Source organism: Onychostruthus taczanowskii, unplaced genomic scaffold (genome assembly GCF_017590055.1).
Source record: "Onychostruthus taczanowskii isolate IOZ18803 unplaced genomic scaffold, ASM1759005v1 scaffold207, whole genome shotgun sequence".
Taxonomy (NCBI): Eukaryota; Metazoa; Chordata; class Aves; order Passeriformes; family Passeridae; genus Onychostruthus; species Onychostruthus taczanowskii.
The window spans coordinates 587,378-602,688 of record NW_024499318.1 but is presented as its reverse complement, the minus strand read 5'-3'; the positions used below and the strand labels follow the sequence as shown (position 1 = coordinate 602,688).

At 52.9% G+C, this 15,311-nt stretch overlaps 2 protein-coding genes and 1 long non-coding RNA gene across 6 annotated transcripts; 2 read left to right on the top strand and 1 right to left on the bottom strand.

The window, feature by feature from the left end:
• The first annotated feature begins 516 nt into the window (after nucleotides 1-516).
• On the top strand, nucleotides 517-2,596 carry LOC121335686. The gene is made up of 3 exons (XR_005952618.1): nucleotides 517-569; nucleotides 668-1,259; nucleotides 1,827-2,596. It is a non-coding gene; the product is annotated as an uncharacterized LOC121335686 (long non-coding RNA).
• A 2,813-nt stretch (nucleotides 2,597-5,409) lies between these two features.
• On the bottom strand, nucleotides 5,410-10,014 carry HJV (hemojuvelin BMP co-receptor). Of its 4 annotated transcripts, none has more exons than XM_041404054.1 (3): nucleotides 9,582-10,014; nucleotides 7,750-8,246; nucleotides 5,410-7,034 (listed from the first exon to the last, which is right to left on the bottom strand). In XM_041404054.1, the coding sequence occupies exons 2-3, from the start codon at nucleotides 8,053-8,055 to the stop codon at nucleotides 6,408-6,410; spliced, it is 933 nt and encodes a 310-aa protein (XP_041259988.1). In that variant the 5' UTR covers nucleotides 8,056-8,246; nucleotides 9,582-10,014; the 3' UTR covers nucleotides 5,410-6,407. The 4 variants fall into 4 exon arrangements, with proteins under 4 accessions (XP_041259988.1, XP_041259985.1, XP_041259987.1 ...); XM_041404051.1 differs by lacking the exon at nucleotides 9,582-10,014 and adding an exon at nucleotides 9,064-9,575; XM_041404053.1 differs by lacking the exon at nucleotides 9,582-10,014 and adding an exon at nucleotides 9,064-9,202 and having other exon boundaries at nucleotides 7,750-8,316.
• A 3,417-nt stretch (nucleotides 10,015-13,431) lies between these two features.
• On the top strand, nucleotides 13,432-14,979 carry BOLA1 (bolA family member 1). The gene is made up of 2 exons (XM_041404055.1): nucleotides 13,432-13,520; nucleotides 14,143-14,979. Exon 2 carries the CDS (start codon nucleotides 14,153-14,155, stop codon nucleotides 14,567-14,569), a length of 417 nt encoding a protein of 138 aa, XP_041259989.1. The 5' UTR covers nucleotides 13,432-13,520; nucleotides 14,143-14,152; the 3' UTR covers nucleotides 14,570-14,979.
• The last annotated feature ends 332 nt before the right edge of the window (nucleotides 14,980-15,311 follow it).

The window sequence follows — 15,311 nt, the reverse complement described above, 5'->3', positions numbered from 1 at the left end:
CCAGAGTTCACTTTTTATTTTCCCCTTTATTTTTTGGTGTTTTCCCGGCTCGGGGAAGGACGGGGAGCAGAGGAAGCAGAACAATGCCCGGCGGTGGGAAATGGGGCTGCCCTGAGTTGTCCTTCAGAGGTTGTTTGTCCCGCTGCTCCTGGCGCTTTTCCTGCCCTTCCATCCCCTCGGAGTTAATTCACACCTGATCGGATAAACCGATAAAGCTCGGGAGAAACCGTGGGGCAGAAACTGCCCCCCTGCCAGGCCACGGGACAGGATTCCTCCTGGAGAGGGGAATTGTTCCCTGCTTCGGGGCAGAATGGAGGAATTACACCCTTTCTCCTCTAGTCCCTGTTGTCTCCCAGTAGGGAAAAAGGTGGTGGGTTAATGGAGAATATTTAATAGAATTAAATTAATAATTGTTATAATTAAATTTCATTTATTTAAATATATTTGCTATATTTTTAGGGTTTTTATTTATTTATTTCATATTTTATTTATTTATTTTCTTATTCAATATAATTAAATATATTTTCTATATTTCCTATATTTTTTTCTATATTTTAATATATTTTTAGGTTTTTATTTATTTATTTCATATTTTATTTATTTATTTTCTTATTTAATATACTTAAATATATGTTCTATATTTCCTATATTTTTTCTATATTTTTAGGTTTTTATTTATTTATTTCATATTTCATTCATTTCTTTCCTTATTCAATAGAATTAACATAATCATTATAATTTGGTGAAAGGTGGGGAGCTTTTTCCAGCTTTCCCTGCCGTGGGATATTTGATCTGTGAGATCTGACCCCTGTCAGAGCCGTGTTTACGCTCTCCCTCTCCAATTCCCATCCCTTTCCAAGGAATCCATCCCCTCAGACACATTCCAGCGAAGCCAAAGGGCCCTGGAGCCCCACGCCAAAGAACTCGTCAGGGATATGATCCCAAGCACGTTCCACATCCCAAATTTCCTCCCGGAATTCCTCCAGACCTGTCAGTCAGTGCTGCCCTTTCCCCCCCTGCCCTCCATCCCGTGGAAATCTGGAATTCCCTCGAGGGTCAGCCTTGCTCCAGGAATTCTGGGTGGATCTGGGAGGGGGAAAATCAGGATTTTCACTTGTACAAAGCCAATTTTCCCACTATCAAAACCAAGAAAAGCAGGGGAGGAATCACCAGCATCTCTGAGCAGGGACAACCTCCTGTCACCGAAGTTTTATTTCAGGCATTCCTCCCTATCCAAGCTGCTTTCCCATGGATCAGAGGTTCCCCAGCTGCAGCACAAAATTTTTATTTCAGGCATTCCTCCCTATCCAAGCTGTGACTGACTTAGCCCTGAATCCCGTGGAAATCTGGAATTCCCTCGAGGGTCAGACTTGCTCCAGGAATTCTGGATGGATCTGGGAGGGAGTCAGGATTTTCACTTTTCCAACTTTCCCATTATCAAATCTCCTTCAAAACCAAGAAAATCAAGAGAGGGATCACCAGCAGCGCTGGGCAGGAACAACCTGCTCACACTAAATTTTTATTTCAGGCATTCCTCCCTATCCAAGCTGCTTTCCCATGGATCAGAGGTTCCCCAGCTGCAGGGATGGGGAGAAGAGCAGGATCCACAATTTTCCCTGGAGCTCTCACACAGGGAAAAGAGTTGTCCAGGCGGCTGTGACCGACTCAGCCTGGGAATAACCCACTTCCAAAGCCACAGAGGCAGAAATGGGGCCCTGGGGTGACTCACAGGTCCCGAGGAAGGAACTGGGCACGGCGCAGGCTTGTTTTTGCCAGCACAGCTCTCTGATAAGTGCTGATAAGATCCGTGTTTTATTCTGCTCCAGGTTGTCGGGGTTGGCTGCCAGGAGAAGCCACGCTGCTCGCGGGGCCAGCCCGGCCTTTGTCCTTGCCGTCGGAAAAGCAGAATTCGGTCAAGATCGTTGGGGAGAAGGAAGGTTCCAGCAGCCCTGCGGCTCCTCTGGGGTGTTTATTCCATATTTCTCACCTTATATGGATCCTTCCAGCATGTTCCAGGCTGGGAAAGGGAAAGGGGGGGGAGAGAGGGGCACAGGGAGGGATCCACAGTGCGGGGACGGAGTGTACAGCTGGGGTGGAAAAGGCATTTCCTCCGGTTGTTTGTGCACTGGGAGTGTTGGGAACAGAGCCCAGATGGGAGGGAAAAAAAAAAAGATTTTGGGACTGGAGTGGCTCCTGGAAAGCAGCTGCTTGTGCCACAACGTGGGAAATGAATTTAGAGGCTAAGAGGAAACACAGAGCCTAGTAGAAAGCTCACATACAAAAACCTAAAAATGAGAAATACTGACTTAGAAATAGCATGAAATAAAGCTAAGAATTAAAGTTATTTTGTTGTCAAGGAAAAAAAAATTAAACTAAAAGCAAGTTTCAAAAAATAAAAGTAAATACTTTAAAAAACAGAAGTATAAAAATACATTATAATATTTAAAAATAGAATTATAAAAATACATGATAATAAACCCCACAAAGAGTAATTTCAAATGATTAGCTTTAAAGCATTTACAACCTAGTGTAACTGCAACTAATAAACCAAAAAGCGCTTATAATATATTATAATTAAAAAATAGTTAACTTCTAATTGTAATAACATAAATTATCACATCTATTTTGGTAACATTTATTTCTATTCCATTTATTATTTATAACATTTATCTATCTCTATAACATTGCTTTTTAACATCTGTTTATAACATCTCCATTGTCTCACCCTTCTCAGAAAACTAAAAGTAAAAATTTTTAAAAACACCTCTCAAAGTAAAAAAAAAAATTGCCAAAAATTCCCCTTTTTTTGCTGTTTTGTTCCCAGCAAGAGCTTTTGACCCCCACGTTTGAGATTCTGCAGGGACAGGGATCGAGATACCCTTTTCCCTTTCCTTCAGGGCTTGCACAGGAGGGTTTTTTCCCCCCTGAAATCTCATTTTTCCAGCTCCCACAGGAGACTGGCATGTGGAAGCTCCCCCAGCCTGGCAGGTCTCCATCCAGGTGGGATTTCTTCCCCTCTTTTCTGCCCAGAAAGTGATTTTTGGAGCAGGGAGGGGGAGATAAGGCTCCAGAAGAGCTCAGCCGTCCGTAAACAAGGAGGAATTCAGGTCCTGGGTCTGCAAGGTCCCGTGTTTGTCATCTGCTCTGGCAGGAAGAGGCAGTGACATCAGAGGGGGCTTCCCCCAGCTGCTGGCAGAGCCCCTGGAGCCCCTCAGACAGCAAAGAAATGTGGAATTGTCCTCCTTTCCAGCAGCTGAAAGGGCTCCGAGGCCGCGAGCAAGAGCTGGGAGTGTCAGCTCGGGGAGGAGAAGTGGGACTTGGAGCCATCTGGTGTCTGGAAGGTGTCCCTGCCCTGAGCAAGATGATCGTGAAGGTGTTTTGCAGCTGAACAAACATGGAATTCTGTGATTCCTTGTTGTTTTGGGGTGGAAATCCTGGCACTCTGGAGCTCTGGCTGTGCCGGACAGCTGGGTTCTCTAGACATCTAGAGGCTTTCCTTGGAATGGCAGAGGATTCTCCATCCATCCATCCATCCATCCATCCATCCATCCATCATCCATCCATCCATCATCCATCCATCCATCCATCCATCCATCATCCATCCATCATCCATCCATCATCCATCCATCCATCCATCATCCATCCATCCATCCATCCATCATCCATCATCCATCCATCCATCCATCATCCATCCATCCATCCATCCATCATCCACCCATCACCTCCTCTGTCACAGGCCACCACCTCACTCCATCACAGGGCCACCATGTCCCCTGTGTCACAGGGCCACCACCTCGTCTGGACACCCTGCAGAGGCTCAAACCCGAGCCGTAGCCATGCAGGGGTTCAGCCAAATGGGGAAAACGTGCCAAGCATGGCATGGTCCTGGCCCATTCCCAAATCATTCCACACTGCTCCTCCTCAGAGCCACACTGAGGCAGGACCAGACCTCTTCCCCCACCCCAAATCGAGGAGCAGAACGTCGGCGCCAGTCCAAGTTGCTGATGTCAACAAGCTTGTTTCCATTGACGTCAGCGGACTTTGGATCGACCCTTCCCCTCCCTGGCTGATGTCACCTGCTAAAAAACATCTCAGCCACTCCATCCAGCTCCAGCAGAGCCTGCTTGGGCTGGTTCAGTTCCCAGGTGCCCTGGATAGTTGGAGCTGAGGGGGTTCAGGGTGGTCTCCCAAGAGGAAGAGGCCTCAGGAGAAGGATTAGGTTGGATCTTTTGGAAATTGTGTTGGTGGGAAGGAGGTCAGACGTTGGAATGGAGCAATGAACCATCCTGGATGTGTTCAAAAACAAGTGGATGTGGTACCTGGGGTCATGGGTCAGGAGTGGCCTTGGCAGTGCTGCGGGAGAGTTAATGATTAATGATCTCAGAAGTTTCTCCAACCTTAATGAGTCCATAATTCATCAGCCACTGCTCCTCCAGGCTGGAATCCAGTTGTCAGAAGTGCCCACCTTGGGCCACTCCTGGTGTAAGTCTGGGTTGGGTGGAGCTGCTGAGCCTCAAAGCTGGAACCAGAGCTCTCCAAATCAGAATTCCTGGACATTTTCAGTTTGGGAGCTGCTCTCTAAATTTCAGAGGTGGCTCCTGACAAAGGGCTGGCAAGGAAAGCACCAGGCCCAGTGCTGGCGGTGCAGGTGATGGCCTGGCTGTTCAGGAGGAGGGAAGGTCTAATTCCATAGGGAACTCTCCTTTCCCCATGGAATTCTTGTGGGATGGCTCTACAGGCCAGCAACTAAAGGACAATTATGTCCTGCATCATCAAATCCATCCCATTTCCACCAGGAGCTCCAGCACCACCAACGCTGCTCCTGAGGATTTCATCCCTAAAGAGCATTTAATCCCTATGGAGAACATTCTCCCCACGGATTATTTTATCCCCCCCAGAGGATTTTATTCCTCCCCTGATGATTTTCCTCCCAAAGGGACACGTGGAGCACATCAGGAAGCAGCTTGCTTCCCTTTCCATCCACCCAAAGCTCTGGAGTCAGAGGAGCAAGGGAGGAAGGAGATATTCTTATCCTCATCTGCCACTGCCACCCAAAGATGTGAAGAGACAGATGACAGGAAATGGGGACTCAAAAATAGACCCCTTTAATGTCAAACCCCTCGGGGATTACCAGAAGCAGGGTGAAAAGCATGGAGCAGGTTTCCTGCTGGTGACTGTGTGCTCTGAGCACCCATCTGAGGGGGAATTCACAGTGAAATCCATGAATTATTTCCTGTGTATTCTTTGTGCTCTTGGCACAGAAGAGTAAAGAGAGAGAAAATCCCGTGGATGTATTGAAACATGAATTGCAGAACCTCCCTTGGTGGAGCCTCCGTGCCTGGAGGGGCGGAAATTCCCTTTCCCCCACGTCCACAAGCCCTTCCTGCAATTCTGTGGGACAAGGATGGCCAAGTTTTTAATACTTTATTAAAAATAAAGGAAAGTCTTCCCTAAGGAAAAGATTTCTCCTGTAGAACTCCATCTGCTTTACTGAAATCCTCAGAAATATGTGAAATTTGCCCTCCCCTCTGCAGTTCTGCACCTTCCACGGGGCAATACCCTGCCCATCTGTGTGCCCAGCTGGCTCTCTGCCATCAGGAATTCTGTTTTTCCAAGCAAAAGCTCCACTTTGGGTTGGATTTCAGCAGCAACAGAGAATCTGGGCCCAAGGGAGAGAATTCCCAAGCGGTGTTTTGTCCTCTCTAAAACCTGACACCAGTCTCAAGTCCAGACCCGGCTAAAATCAGTCCACAACAGGTGCCAAGAAAACAAGGAAAAATAGCAACAGTGGCCTGGGATGTGGGAGGTCCCAAGCTCCACAGCTCCCACTGCTGGAGATCCACTTGTTATTTATCCTGGAAGAAGAGCACCTGGACAAAACCGTCTGATTTCTACTCAAAAGTCTCCCTCTTGGTCACAACGCTCCCCAAAATGATTTGTGGCCTTGCTCTGCTTTGGGAGCAGCTGAGTGAAAGGTCCCAAATCCATTTAAAAAAAAAAAAAATATTGCTAAAAATTGGTCTTTGGGCTTTGAGTCCGTCGTTTCTGGGTTTATATGGTTCCTGAGTGGAATTCTGCTGGATTAACATGGGGAAAGGTGGGAAGTGAGTTATGGAAGGGCTCTGAGGGACAGAGGGGCTTTCTAACCCAGGGGGTTTAGTTTTCTTTGAGGCACTGCAATGACTCATCCTTAGGGGAAAAGGAACGTGTCAGAACGGAACAGAAAACTTTGGAACTGCCCTCACGAGAGGAGCTGGGAGCAGCTTCACCATCCGTGTGAGACCAGTGGGTGCAAACCAGGGGTTCACCTCTTCCCTCTCTCGGGTCTCTGAGACACCTCCTTCAAGGCGAGGAACCTCTCCTGGCTGCAGCTCGGAGCCAGCAGCTCCCTACGGAGCAGGCAGGGGTTAAAAGTGCAACAAAGCAGCCCAAAGTCCACACGGGAGGAGGAAGAGGAGGAGGAGAAACGACGGAGAGCTGAGTTGGCAGCCTCCTCCAGCTTGGAAGATGTGAATCTTCTCAGCATCGGGCAGGAAGAGCCGGGCGTCCTCCAGCGCCCCGTGCGCCGCCATGGTGAAGTTGGCGTCCCCCGAGGTGACCACGTCGAAGACGCACGACTGGAAGTAGACGTCCTCCACGGGCAGCATCTCGCGGCAGAGCGCTCGCGCCGTCTCCGCGGGGACGCGGCCGCGCCCGCGGGGGCTGCGGGACATGCGCTGGCCGTGGGGGCATCCGCCCACGCACAGCTGCAGGTCCTGCTCCTCCGTGAAGGCCCGGGCCACCTCCTCGGCGGCGCGGATGGAGAAGGAGAGCTGGCGGCCGGCCTGGCGCACGGCGATGGTGGTGCCGATGTAGGCGGCGCGGATCTCCACGTGCCGGCCGGGGCTGCGCTCCCGGATGGCCAAGCTGCTCCCGCCCGGGCGCGCGCCGCCGTTGACGGAGCCGTCCTGGAATGCTGCGGGGACGTTGTCCAGCTCGGCCTGGTAGACCTTCTGGTCGATGCATTCTTTCATGTTCTTGAAGATGATGGTCAGCTGTGGGCAGTGGGGCAGGGCGGGGATGAGTGTGGTGGTTGTGGTCCTGTCCCGGGATGGAGGTCCCACCTCACCTATCCGTCCTTAAACCATCACTGCCACAGTCCTTTGGGGGTAACTACAATCTCTCCTTCTTTTTTTAACACCATTTAAGCAACGGAAAACTCAGGTGGAGCCAAACCCAGCGAGATCCCTCCAGGTACCCCATGGACCACAAGACTCCTTCAAGTACACCTTGGACCACGAGATCCCTCCAGGTACCCCATGGACCACAAGACTCCTTCGAGTACCCCCTGGACCACAAGATTCCTCCAGGTACCCCTTGGACTATAAGATTCCTCCAGGCACCCCATGGACCACAAGGTTTCTCCAGGTACCCCAAGATTTTTCCAGCTACCCCATGGACCACAAAATTCCTTCAGGTACCCCTTGGACCACAAAATTACTCCAGGCACCCCATGGACCACAAGGTTTCTCCAGGTACCCCAAGATTTTTCCAGCTACCCCATGGACCACAAAATTCCTTCAGGTACCCCTTGGACCACACAGTCACCTGACAGCAGCAGGAGTGTTTGAGGGTCCCCTCAACAGCCTTCACCACTGTTGTCCCTCCTTCCTCATCCCCCTCTGGGTCTGAAGCAGTTCCAAGGATTCTGGGAAGTACAGGAGGTGCCCTGACCCTGGATTTGCCACCCACTCCGTGCGCTAACGTTACCTTGCTGGTGACTGTCGCGTTGGACCCCTTGGCCACCGGCGAACTGGTGGCTTGCACAAACAGGTAATCGTTGTCCAAGAGCGGCCAGGAGCCCTCCACCCGGCACGTGTGGAAGTCGTCGTGGAAGGTCCGGATGTGGGGGTCCCCGAAAGCGGCGCAGTGCTGGAAGCCGGGCGGTCGTCCGTGCTTGTAGAGGAAACTCCTCTCGTAGTCGCAGATATCGAGCGGCTCGAAGCCGTGCGGGTTGGGCGCCGCGGGCCGCGGCGGGGCCGTGGGCCCTTCCTTGGAGCAGTTGTTCTGGATCATGAGGTCCTCGATGCCGTGCACGGCCGAGTGGAAGGCCAGGTCGCCGCGGCAGGTGCGGGCGGTGCGGCGCGCGCACAGGGAGTAGGAGCGCAGCGCGGTGCAGAAGGCCGCGCCGCGCCCGGGGCCGCGCAGGTGCAGCGTGGCCGCCACGTACTCCGAGTTGCAGCGGAGGATCTTGCACTGGGAGGAGGCTGGGAGAGAAGGGGTGGCGTGGTAATGGTGGATGTTTTCATTCCCGACGAGGAGGAGGGAATGATGCGTCTGACTCCGTAAGGATAATTGATTACTTTCTTGTACTTTATTATTCTATATTATGTTACACGGTATATATTACATTTTATATATATATTATATTATATTATATTATATTATATTATATTATATTATATTATATTATATTATATATTAATTATATAGTATATAGTATATAGTATATATATTATTATATATGATTATATATTATATTAATATTATATAGAATTGTTATATATTATACATTATATATGATATATTGTACTATAATATTCTATTACATTATAAATTATATTACACTGTATTACATTACATCTAAACCGAATCTGCCAAGCACTCAACTCTGCACAAAGCTGCACTGCACTGCACTCATCTCATGCCAGCCGACAGTCCCGACACACACACACACACACACTGCTGGCCCTGACAGGCCAAGGGAACAAAACACCGTCACTTTGGGTAAACAATCTCCGTGGTGCATTCTACTTTTGCACAAACACAGGCACAGCAAGTAAGATAAGAGTTGTGTTTTCCTTCCCTGGTGCTCAGAGAGTGTGAAACCCAGAAATATTCCTGGGAGGAATTGTGCCTTGCTTTTCTCTGTGACGAGGAATGTGGCGGCGGGGTGGGGAGGGGCAGCCTGTCCTCCCCCCGTCACCCCCCACCACCCAGCTGGAGATTCTCATGGAGATTCCCCCTGGAAGCGCTTTGCTCCCGATTTTTACAGGGAACAGCTCTGCCCACGCGGATCCTTACCATGTCCGCAGAGGAAGAGGAGCAGGACAGCTCGGAGGAAGAGGCCGGAGTTTTCCCGCTGCCCTGGGCTCCTACGGTGGGCAGCTCTCCCCATTCCCATCCATGCAGAGCTTGGGGGGTCTCTCACCCTCCGGCAGCTCCCCTGCAAGCAGAGGTGGGACTGGGGAGACGGGACCGGGGGCTCCTGCAGCTGGCAGCAAGTCACCCCAGCGCGTCCCAGGCCGACACTTGTCCCCGGCTGGCACATCCACAGGGCTTTGGACACTTCCAGGGAGGTGACTCCACCCGGGCAGCCCATGCCAAGCCTTGGCCGCCCTTTTCACGAGGAAACTTCCCCTGATGTCCAAGCTAAACCCCTCGCTGGTGCTGCTTGAGCTGTTTCCTCACAGGGGTGGCTGTTGAGCGTGTCACTCCACCCTCACTTTGGGGACACCACGCGTGGCATCAGAGCCTGGGGCATCCCCGGGTGCCAACGACGTCCTTGGACCCTCATTCCTGCTTTCCCACCGCCCCCTCACCTGTGCCAGCCTCTTCAGGCAGCTCCTTCCCTGCGGGACACACGGGCGTCCTTGTCACGAGTGACAGCCACACAGACCCGTGGCACGACCCGGGAAAATTCCAGCCCCCCTGGGCTCCTCCCTGGTCCTGCAGCTGGGTAAATTTGGGGTCCCACCAGTCCGGGGGACGGAGGACGGAGCCCCCCGTAGCTCTTCGTCCCCGGGCACCTCTGCTCTGTCCTTTCCCCCGCGGGGCAGAGGCGGGGGTTGAAATCGATCCTTCTAAATTTAGCCGGGCTCTGATCCAGTCGGGAGCGACAGCCAGAGCCTGGAGAAGGTGGGGGACAGGAGCTCCAGGAGGAGGTGGGAGCCCCCAGACCCTGGGGAGCTTCCCTGGGTTTTCCTCTTTGGAAAGCCCCGTGGGCAGCACGCGGGAGCGAATCCCTGCGGAAAAGCTTTTCCCCGTGGGATGTGTCCAGCAGGGAATGGGATGTTCCCTTTCCCAGCGTTTTGTCCCCTGGGGCGCAGCCAAGTCCTGAAGGCAAACATGGCCAAAGCTGGCCAATGTCCCCAGGGATCGATGGCCAGTGTCCCCAGGGCTGGTGGCCGATGTCCCCAGGGATCGATGGCCAATGTCCCCAGGGATCAATGGCCAGAGCAGGGAATGGGATGTTCCCTTTCCCAGCGTTTTGTCCCCTGGGGCGCAGCCAAGTCCTGAAGGCAAACATGGCCAAAGCTGGCCAATGTCCCCAGGGATCGATGGCCAGTGTCCCCAGGGCTGGTGGCCAGTGTCCCCAGGGCTGGTGGCCGATGTCCCCAGGGATCGATGGCCAGTGTCCCCAGGGCTGGTGGCCAATGCCCCCAGGGATCAATGACTGCCAGACCGTGCTGGCTGCACTCCTGAAATCCCACCTACGCAGGTGAGGAAGCGGCTGCACCAAGCCCTGCTCCCTGCACGGAGAAGGAATGGTCAGGGATGTCCCAAACTGGGAATTCCCAGGTCCATCCCAGAGGCCACGGAGGAGGGCAGGGCTGGGAATTTGGTCCCTCAGCATTCCAGCACTCACAAATCCCTCTGGGGAAATCCTTCTGCGTCCTAAACCAAAATCCTGCTGCTTTCCACCTGCAGGGAGCAAACCCTGGTGCCCACCTGAGCCCAGGAGAGCGCTGGGACTGGGGTGGGAAGATGATATTGACTGCCAGACCGTGCTGGCTGCACTCCTGAAATCCCACCTACGCAGGTGAGGAAGCGGCTGCACCAAGCCCTGCTCCCTGCACGGAGAAGGAATGGTCAGGGATGTCCCAAACTGGGAATTCCCAGGTCCATCCCAGAGGCCACGGAGGAGGGCAGGGCTGGGAATTTGGTCCCTCAGCATTCCAGCACCCACAAATCCCTCTGGAGACGCACTCGGGAAATCCTTCTGCGTCCTAAACCAAAATCCTGCTGCTTTCCACCTGCAGGGAGCAAACCCTGGTGCCCACCTGAGCCCAGGAGAGCGCTGGGACTGGGGTGGGAAGATGATATTTGGGGAAGTCAGCCAGAGAGGTGGAAAAGTGGATCCCGCTCCTTTCCAGGGTGCACAATCAATCCCAAAGGATGCACTCTTCCTTCCATGCCATGCTTGGAAGGAAATAAACCCCATCCCTCCAGAAATAAAGGAAATAAACCCCATCCTTCCAGAAATAAAGGAAATCAACTCCTTTCCTCCAGAAATAGAGGAAATAAACCCCTTTCCTCCAGAATTAAAGGAAATAAACCCCATCCTTCCAGAAATAAAGGAAATCAACTCCTTTCCTCCAGAAATAGAGGAAATAAACCCCTTTCCTCCAGAATTAAAGGAAATAAACCCCATCCTTCCAGAAATAAAGGAAATCAACTCCTTTCCTCCAGAAATAGAGGAAATAAACCCCTTTCCTCCAGAATTAAAGGAAATAAACCCCATCCTTCCAGAAATAAAGGAAATCAACTCCTTTCCTCCAGAAATAGAGGAAATAAACCCCTTTCCTCCAGAAACAGAGGAAATAAACCCCTTTCCTCCAGAAATAGAGGAAATAAACCCTTTTCCTCCAGAAATAAGGGAAATTAACCCTATCCCTCCAGAAATAAAGGAAATAAACCCCATCCCTCCAGAAATAAAGGAAATAAACTCCTTTCCCACAGAAATAAGGGAAATTAACCCTATCCCCCCAGAAATAAAGGAAATTAACCCCATCCCAAGCACAAATCCCATCCCTCCATCCCCACACTCCACCAAGGATCCCAGCGCTCCACTTACCCCAGAAAATGCCACAGGGTGGGCACCAGATCCCCCCAGAGCCCCCAGAGGAAATTCCCGGTGCCTGCTCGGGGTGGGGATGGGAGGGAATCCCGGCTGTTGCCACCCGGGCTCGGAGCAGAGGGAGGAAAAAACAGCTGAAGATCGCGACAGGCGGATTTGTCACGGGGAGCGGGAGCTGAGGGGGCTCCGGCAGCAATTTAAAAATAGCCAGGGGGGATTTTGGATCCCGAAAGGCAAATTCCGGTGGGGAGGGTGAGGTGGGCGTGGGGTCCCTCCGAGCTGCCCGTCCTGAGGGTTCTCCAGGTGTGGGAGAGGTTTTACTGCGATTTCTGTGAGCCGGAGAGAAGTTTGGGAAGAGGATCCATGCTCACCCCGAGAGGATTTCCTGCCGAGGTTCTTGACACAGAAACCAAGGAAAAAAAATATAAATAAGAGGAACCTGTTGGAATAAACACTTTTTATTTTTCTCTCGTGACCAACAAGTGTAAATTTATGAGTTTTGTAAGGATGGATCAAAAGAATAAATAGAATAAAAAAAAAGGTTTGGAGCCTCCTGAGAATGGAGTGTTGCTTCGTGTTGTGAACATCTCAGCTGCAAGAAGGATTTGGGGATTTGGGGAGGAGGTTTTACAGCGATTTCTGTGAGCCACAAAGAAGTTGGAGAAGAGGATCCGTGCCACGAGGTGGCAGCAGGACTGGCAGGACCCCTCTGCCTTTTCTCCCCGCTTTCCGTGTACAAAAAAAGGGAAAAAAACCCCAAAAACAAACAAACAAAAAAGACCAAAAAAAACCCTTCTTTTAGTTTTTAGGGAATCTCATAAGGGCGGACTTGGAAGATGAAGGTGAACCTGGAAAATTAAGGATGAACTGGGAAAAATCAGGATGAAGGTAGGAAAATCAGGATGAACTGGGAAAAATCAGGATGAAGGTAGGAAAAGAATAGGGAAAAAATGAGGAGAAATAAAAAATGAGAGTGAATTTGGGAAATATGAGGACGATGATGGGAAAATAGGGGTGAATACGGAAAAATTAGGATAAAAGTAGGAAAATCAGGATGAACCTGAAAAAATCAGGATGAACTTGGAAAATAATTAGGGTGTACCTGGAAAAAAGGAGGAGAAATGTGAAAAATGAGAGCGAATCTGGAAAATATGAAGGCGATGATGGGAAAATAGGGCTGAACACGGAAAAATCGGGACAAAAGCAGGAAAATCAGGATGAACCGGGAAAAATCAGGATGAACCGGGAAAAATCAGGATGAAAATAAGGGGAAAAAAAATGAGGAGAAATAAAAAATGAGGAGAAATAAAAACTGAGAAGAAATAAAAAATGAGGAGAAATAAAAAATGAGAGCGAATCTGGAAAATATGAAGGCGATGATGGGAAAATAGGGCTGAACAAGGAAAAATCGGGATAAAAGCAGGAAAATCAGGATGAACCGGGAAAAACTGGGTCCGTGAGAACCCCAAAATTCAGCCCCTCTTGGGAAATCGCGGCCCCGAGCACACCTGGCCCCGCCCCCACACATCACTCCCCGCCCTTTAGCCATATAAGGATAAAAAGGAGTGGTCTGCGCGTAGGGGGCGGGGCTTTCGCCGCCGGTGGGGGGTGGGCGAGGTTACGCGGTGCACGTGACGGCGGCGTCACGTGACGGCGGCGGCGATCCGGAGCGGAGCGGGCGGTGAGGGCCGTGAGGGCACCGGGGGCACCGGGAGGGCACCGGGAGGGTCCCGAGGGTCTCCGGCAGCGTCTGCTGGTCCCCGGGGGTGTCCTGTGGGAGGATCGCGGGGGACAGGCGGGCTCTGAGGGGGAGGTCAGGCCTTTCCCGAGAGCTCCGGGCCCGGCAGCTCCCCGGGACACCGCCGTGCCCGGGGCTGGGGCTGGTCCAGCAGGGCTCCCCCAGACTCGCCGCCCCCAGCACCCCCTTATTCCGAATTCCACCCCCCAGCCCCCCTTTGTTAACCCCTTCCAGCCCCCTCTCCTTTCCTCTCCTGGGGGGGTTTCTCTCCTTGCACCCCCAAATCCCACAGCCCTTCTCCAGTGCTGGTTCCTCTCCTGGGGGGGTTTCTCTCCTTTCCTTCCTCTCCTGGGGGGATTTCTCTCCTTTCCTCTCCTGGGGGGGGTTTCTCTCCTTTCCTCTCCTGGGGGGGTTTCTCTCCTTGCACCCCCAAATCCCACAGCCCTTCTCCGGTGCTGGCTCCTCTCCTGGGGGGGTTTCTCTCCTTTCCTCTCCTGGGGGGGTTTCTCTCCTCTCCTGGGGGGTTTCTCTCCTTGCACCCCCAAATCCCCCCCCTCTCTTGCAGCCCTTCTCCCATGCGGGGTCCCCTCCTTGCGGCCGCCGGGGCAGCCATGGGGGGCGCGGGGGGTCCCCTGGCCCGCACCATCCGTGCCAAGCTGACGGCGGCCCTCCAGCCCACTCACCTGGAAATTCGGGACGACTCCCCCCTCCACGGGGGCCCCCCCGGAGCCGAGACTCATTTCGGGGTGCTGGTGGTGAGCGGGCGCTTCGCGGGGCTGCCGCTGCTGCAGCGGCACCGCCTGGTGCACGAGGCGCTGCGGGCTGAGCTGGCCGGGCCCCTGCACGCCCTGCAGCTCACCGCCCGCACCCCCGAGCAGTGGGAGGGTGACCCCCAAAACCCCCCCGCGCCCCCGTGCCTGGGGGGCTCCAAGAGGGAGAAACGCCGCGCGGCCCGGGAGGAGGAAGAGGAGGAGGAGGCGGGGAAGCAGTGACGGCTCTGGGAGCCCCCCCAGCAACAACGGGACCCCCCTCAAGAACCCCCCCAAGAGCTGTGTGGGGCTGCCAGGAACAGCGTGGGGCAACGAGACCCCCCCCCAGGAACAGCGTGGGGCTCCTGGGACGCCCCCCAGGAACAACAGGACCCCCTCAAGAACTGTGTGGAGCTGCCAGGATCCCCCCCCAACCAAGAACAACGTGGGGCTCCTGGGACCCCCCCCCAGGCTGCCAGGACCCCCCCAAGAACAACGGGACACCCCCAGGAACAGCGTGGGGCTCCTGGGACACCCCCCAGGAACAACAAGACCCCCCCAGGAACGGTGTGGAGCTCACGGGACCCCCACCCTGGTGCTTGGGAGGGGACAAAAATAATGGGGGTGACCCCCCCCCAAACCCCCCACCCCCTCCCTGCTCCCACCCCGGTGGGATTTTTGGGGTGTCCCTCCCATTGAATAAACGTGTTCTGTGGGCAGCTGGGGCTGGAGAATCCTTTTTTTTTGGGGGGGGGGCGAGGTGGTGCTTTTTTTTTTGGGTGGGGGTTGGACACTATTTTGTGCTCTTTTTTTTGGGATGGGTTTTGGGTTTTTTTTTTTCCATTTTAATTAATTTACAAACACCTGAAACTACAGCACGGCACGACAGAGCTACAGGGGGGGCCGGGGGGGGCCCCCCAAGGACCAGCTACACCAAGGAGGGGACAAAGCACACGGGGGGGCTGCTTGGAAGGGGGGGGGGCTG

Coding starts and splice junctions, on each gene's coding strand:
- HJV (XM_041404051.1), bottom strand. CDS start 9,361: ATGGGCTGCCCGGGTGGAGTCACCTCCCTGGAAGTGTCCAAAGCCCTG. Junction 8,247..9,063: donor CCTCTTCCTCTGCGGACATG/GTAAGGATCCGC, acceptor CTTCTCTCCCAG/CCTCCTCCCAGTGCAAGATC. Junction 7,035..7,749: donor ACGCGACAGTCACCAGCAAG/GTAACGTTAGCG, acceptor CACTGCCCACAG/CTGACCATCATCTTCAAGAA.
- BOLA1 (XM_041404055.1), top strand. CDS start 14,153: ATGCGGGGTCCCCTCCTTGCGGCCGCCGGGGCAGCCATGGGGGGCGCG.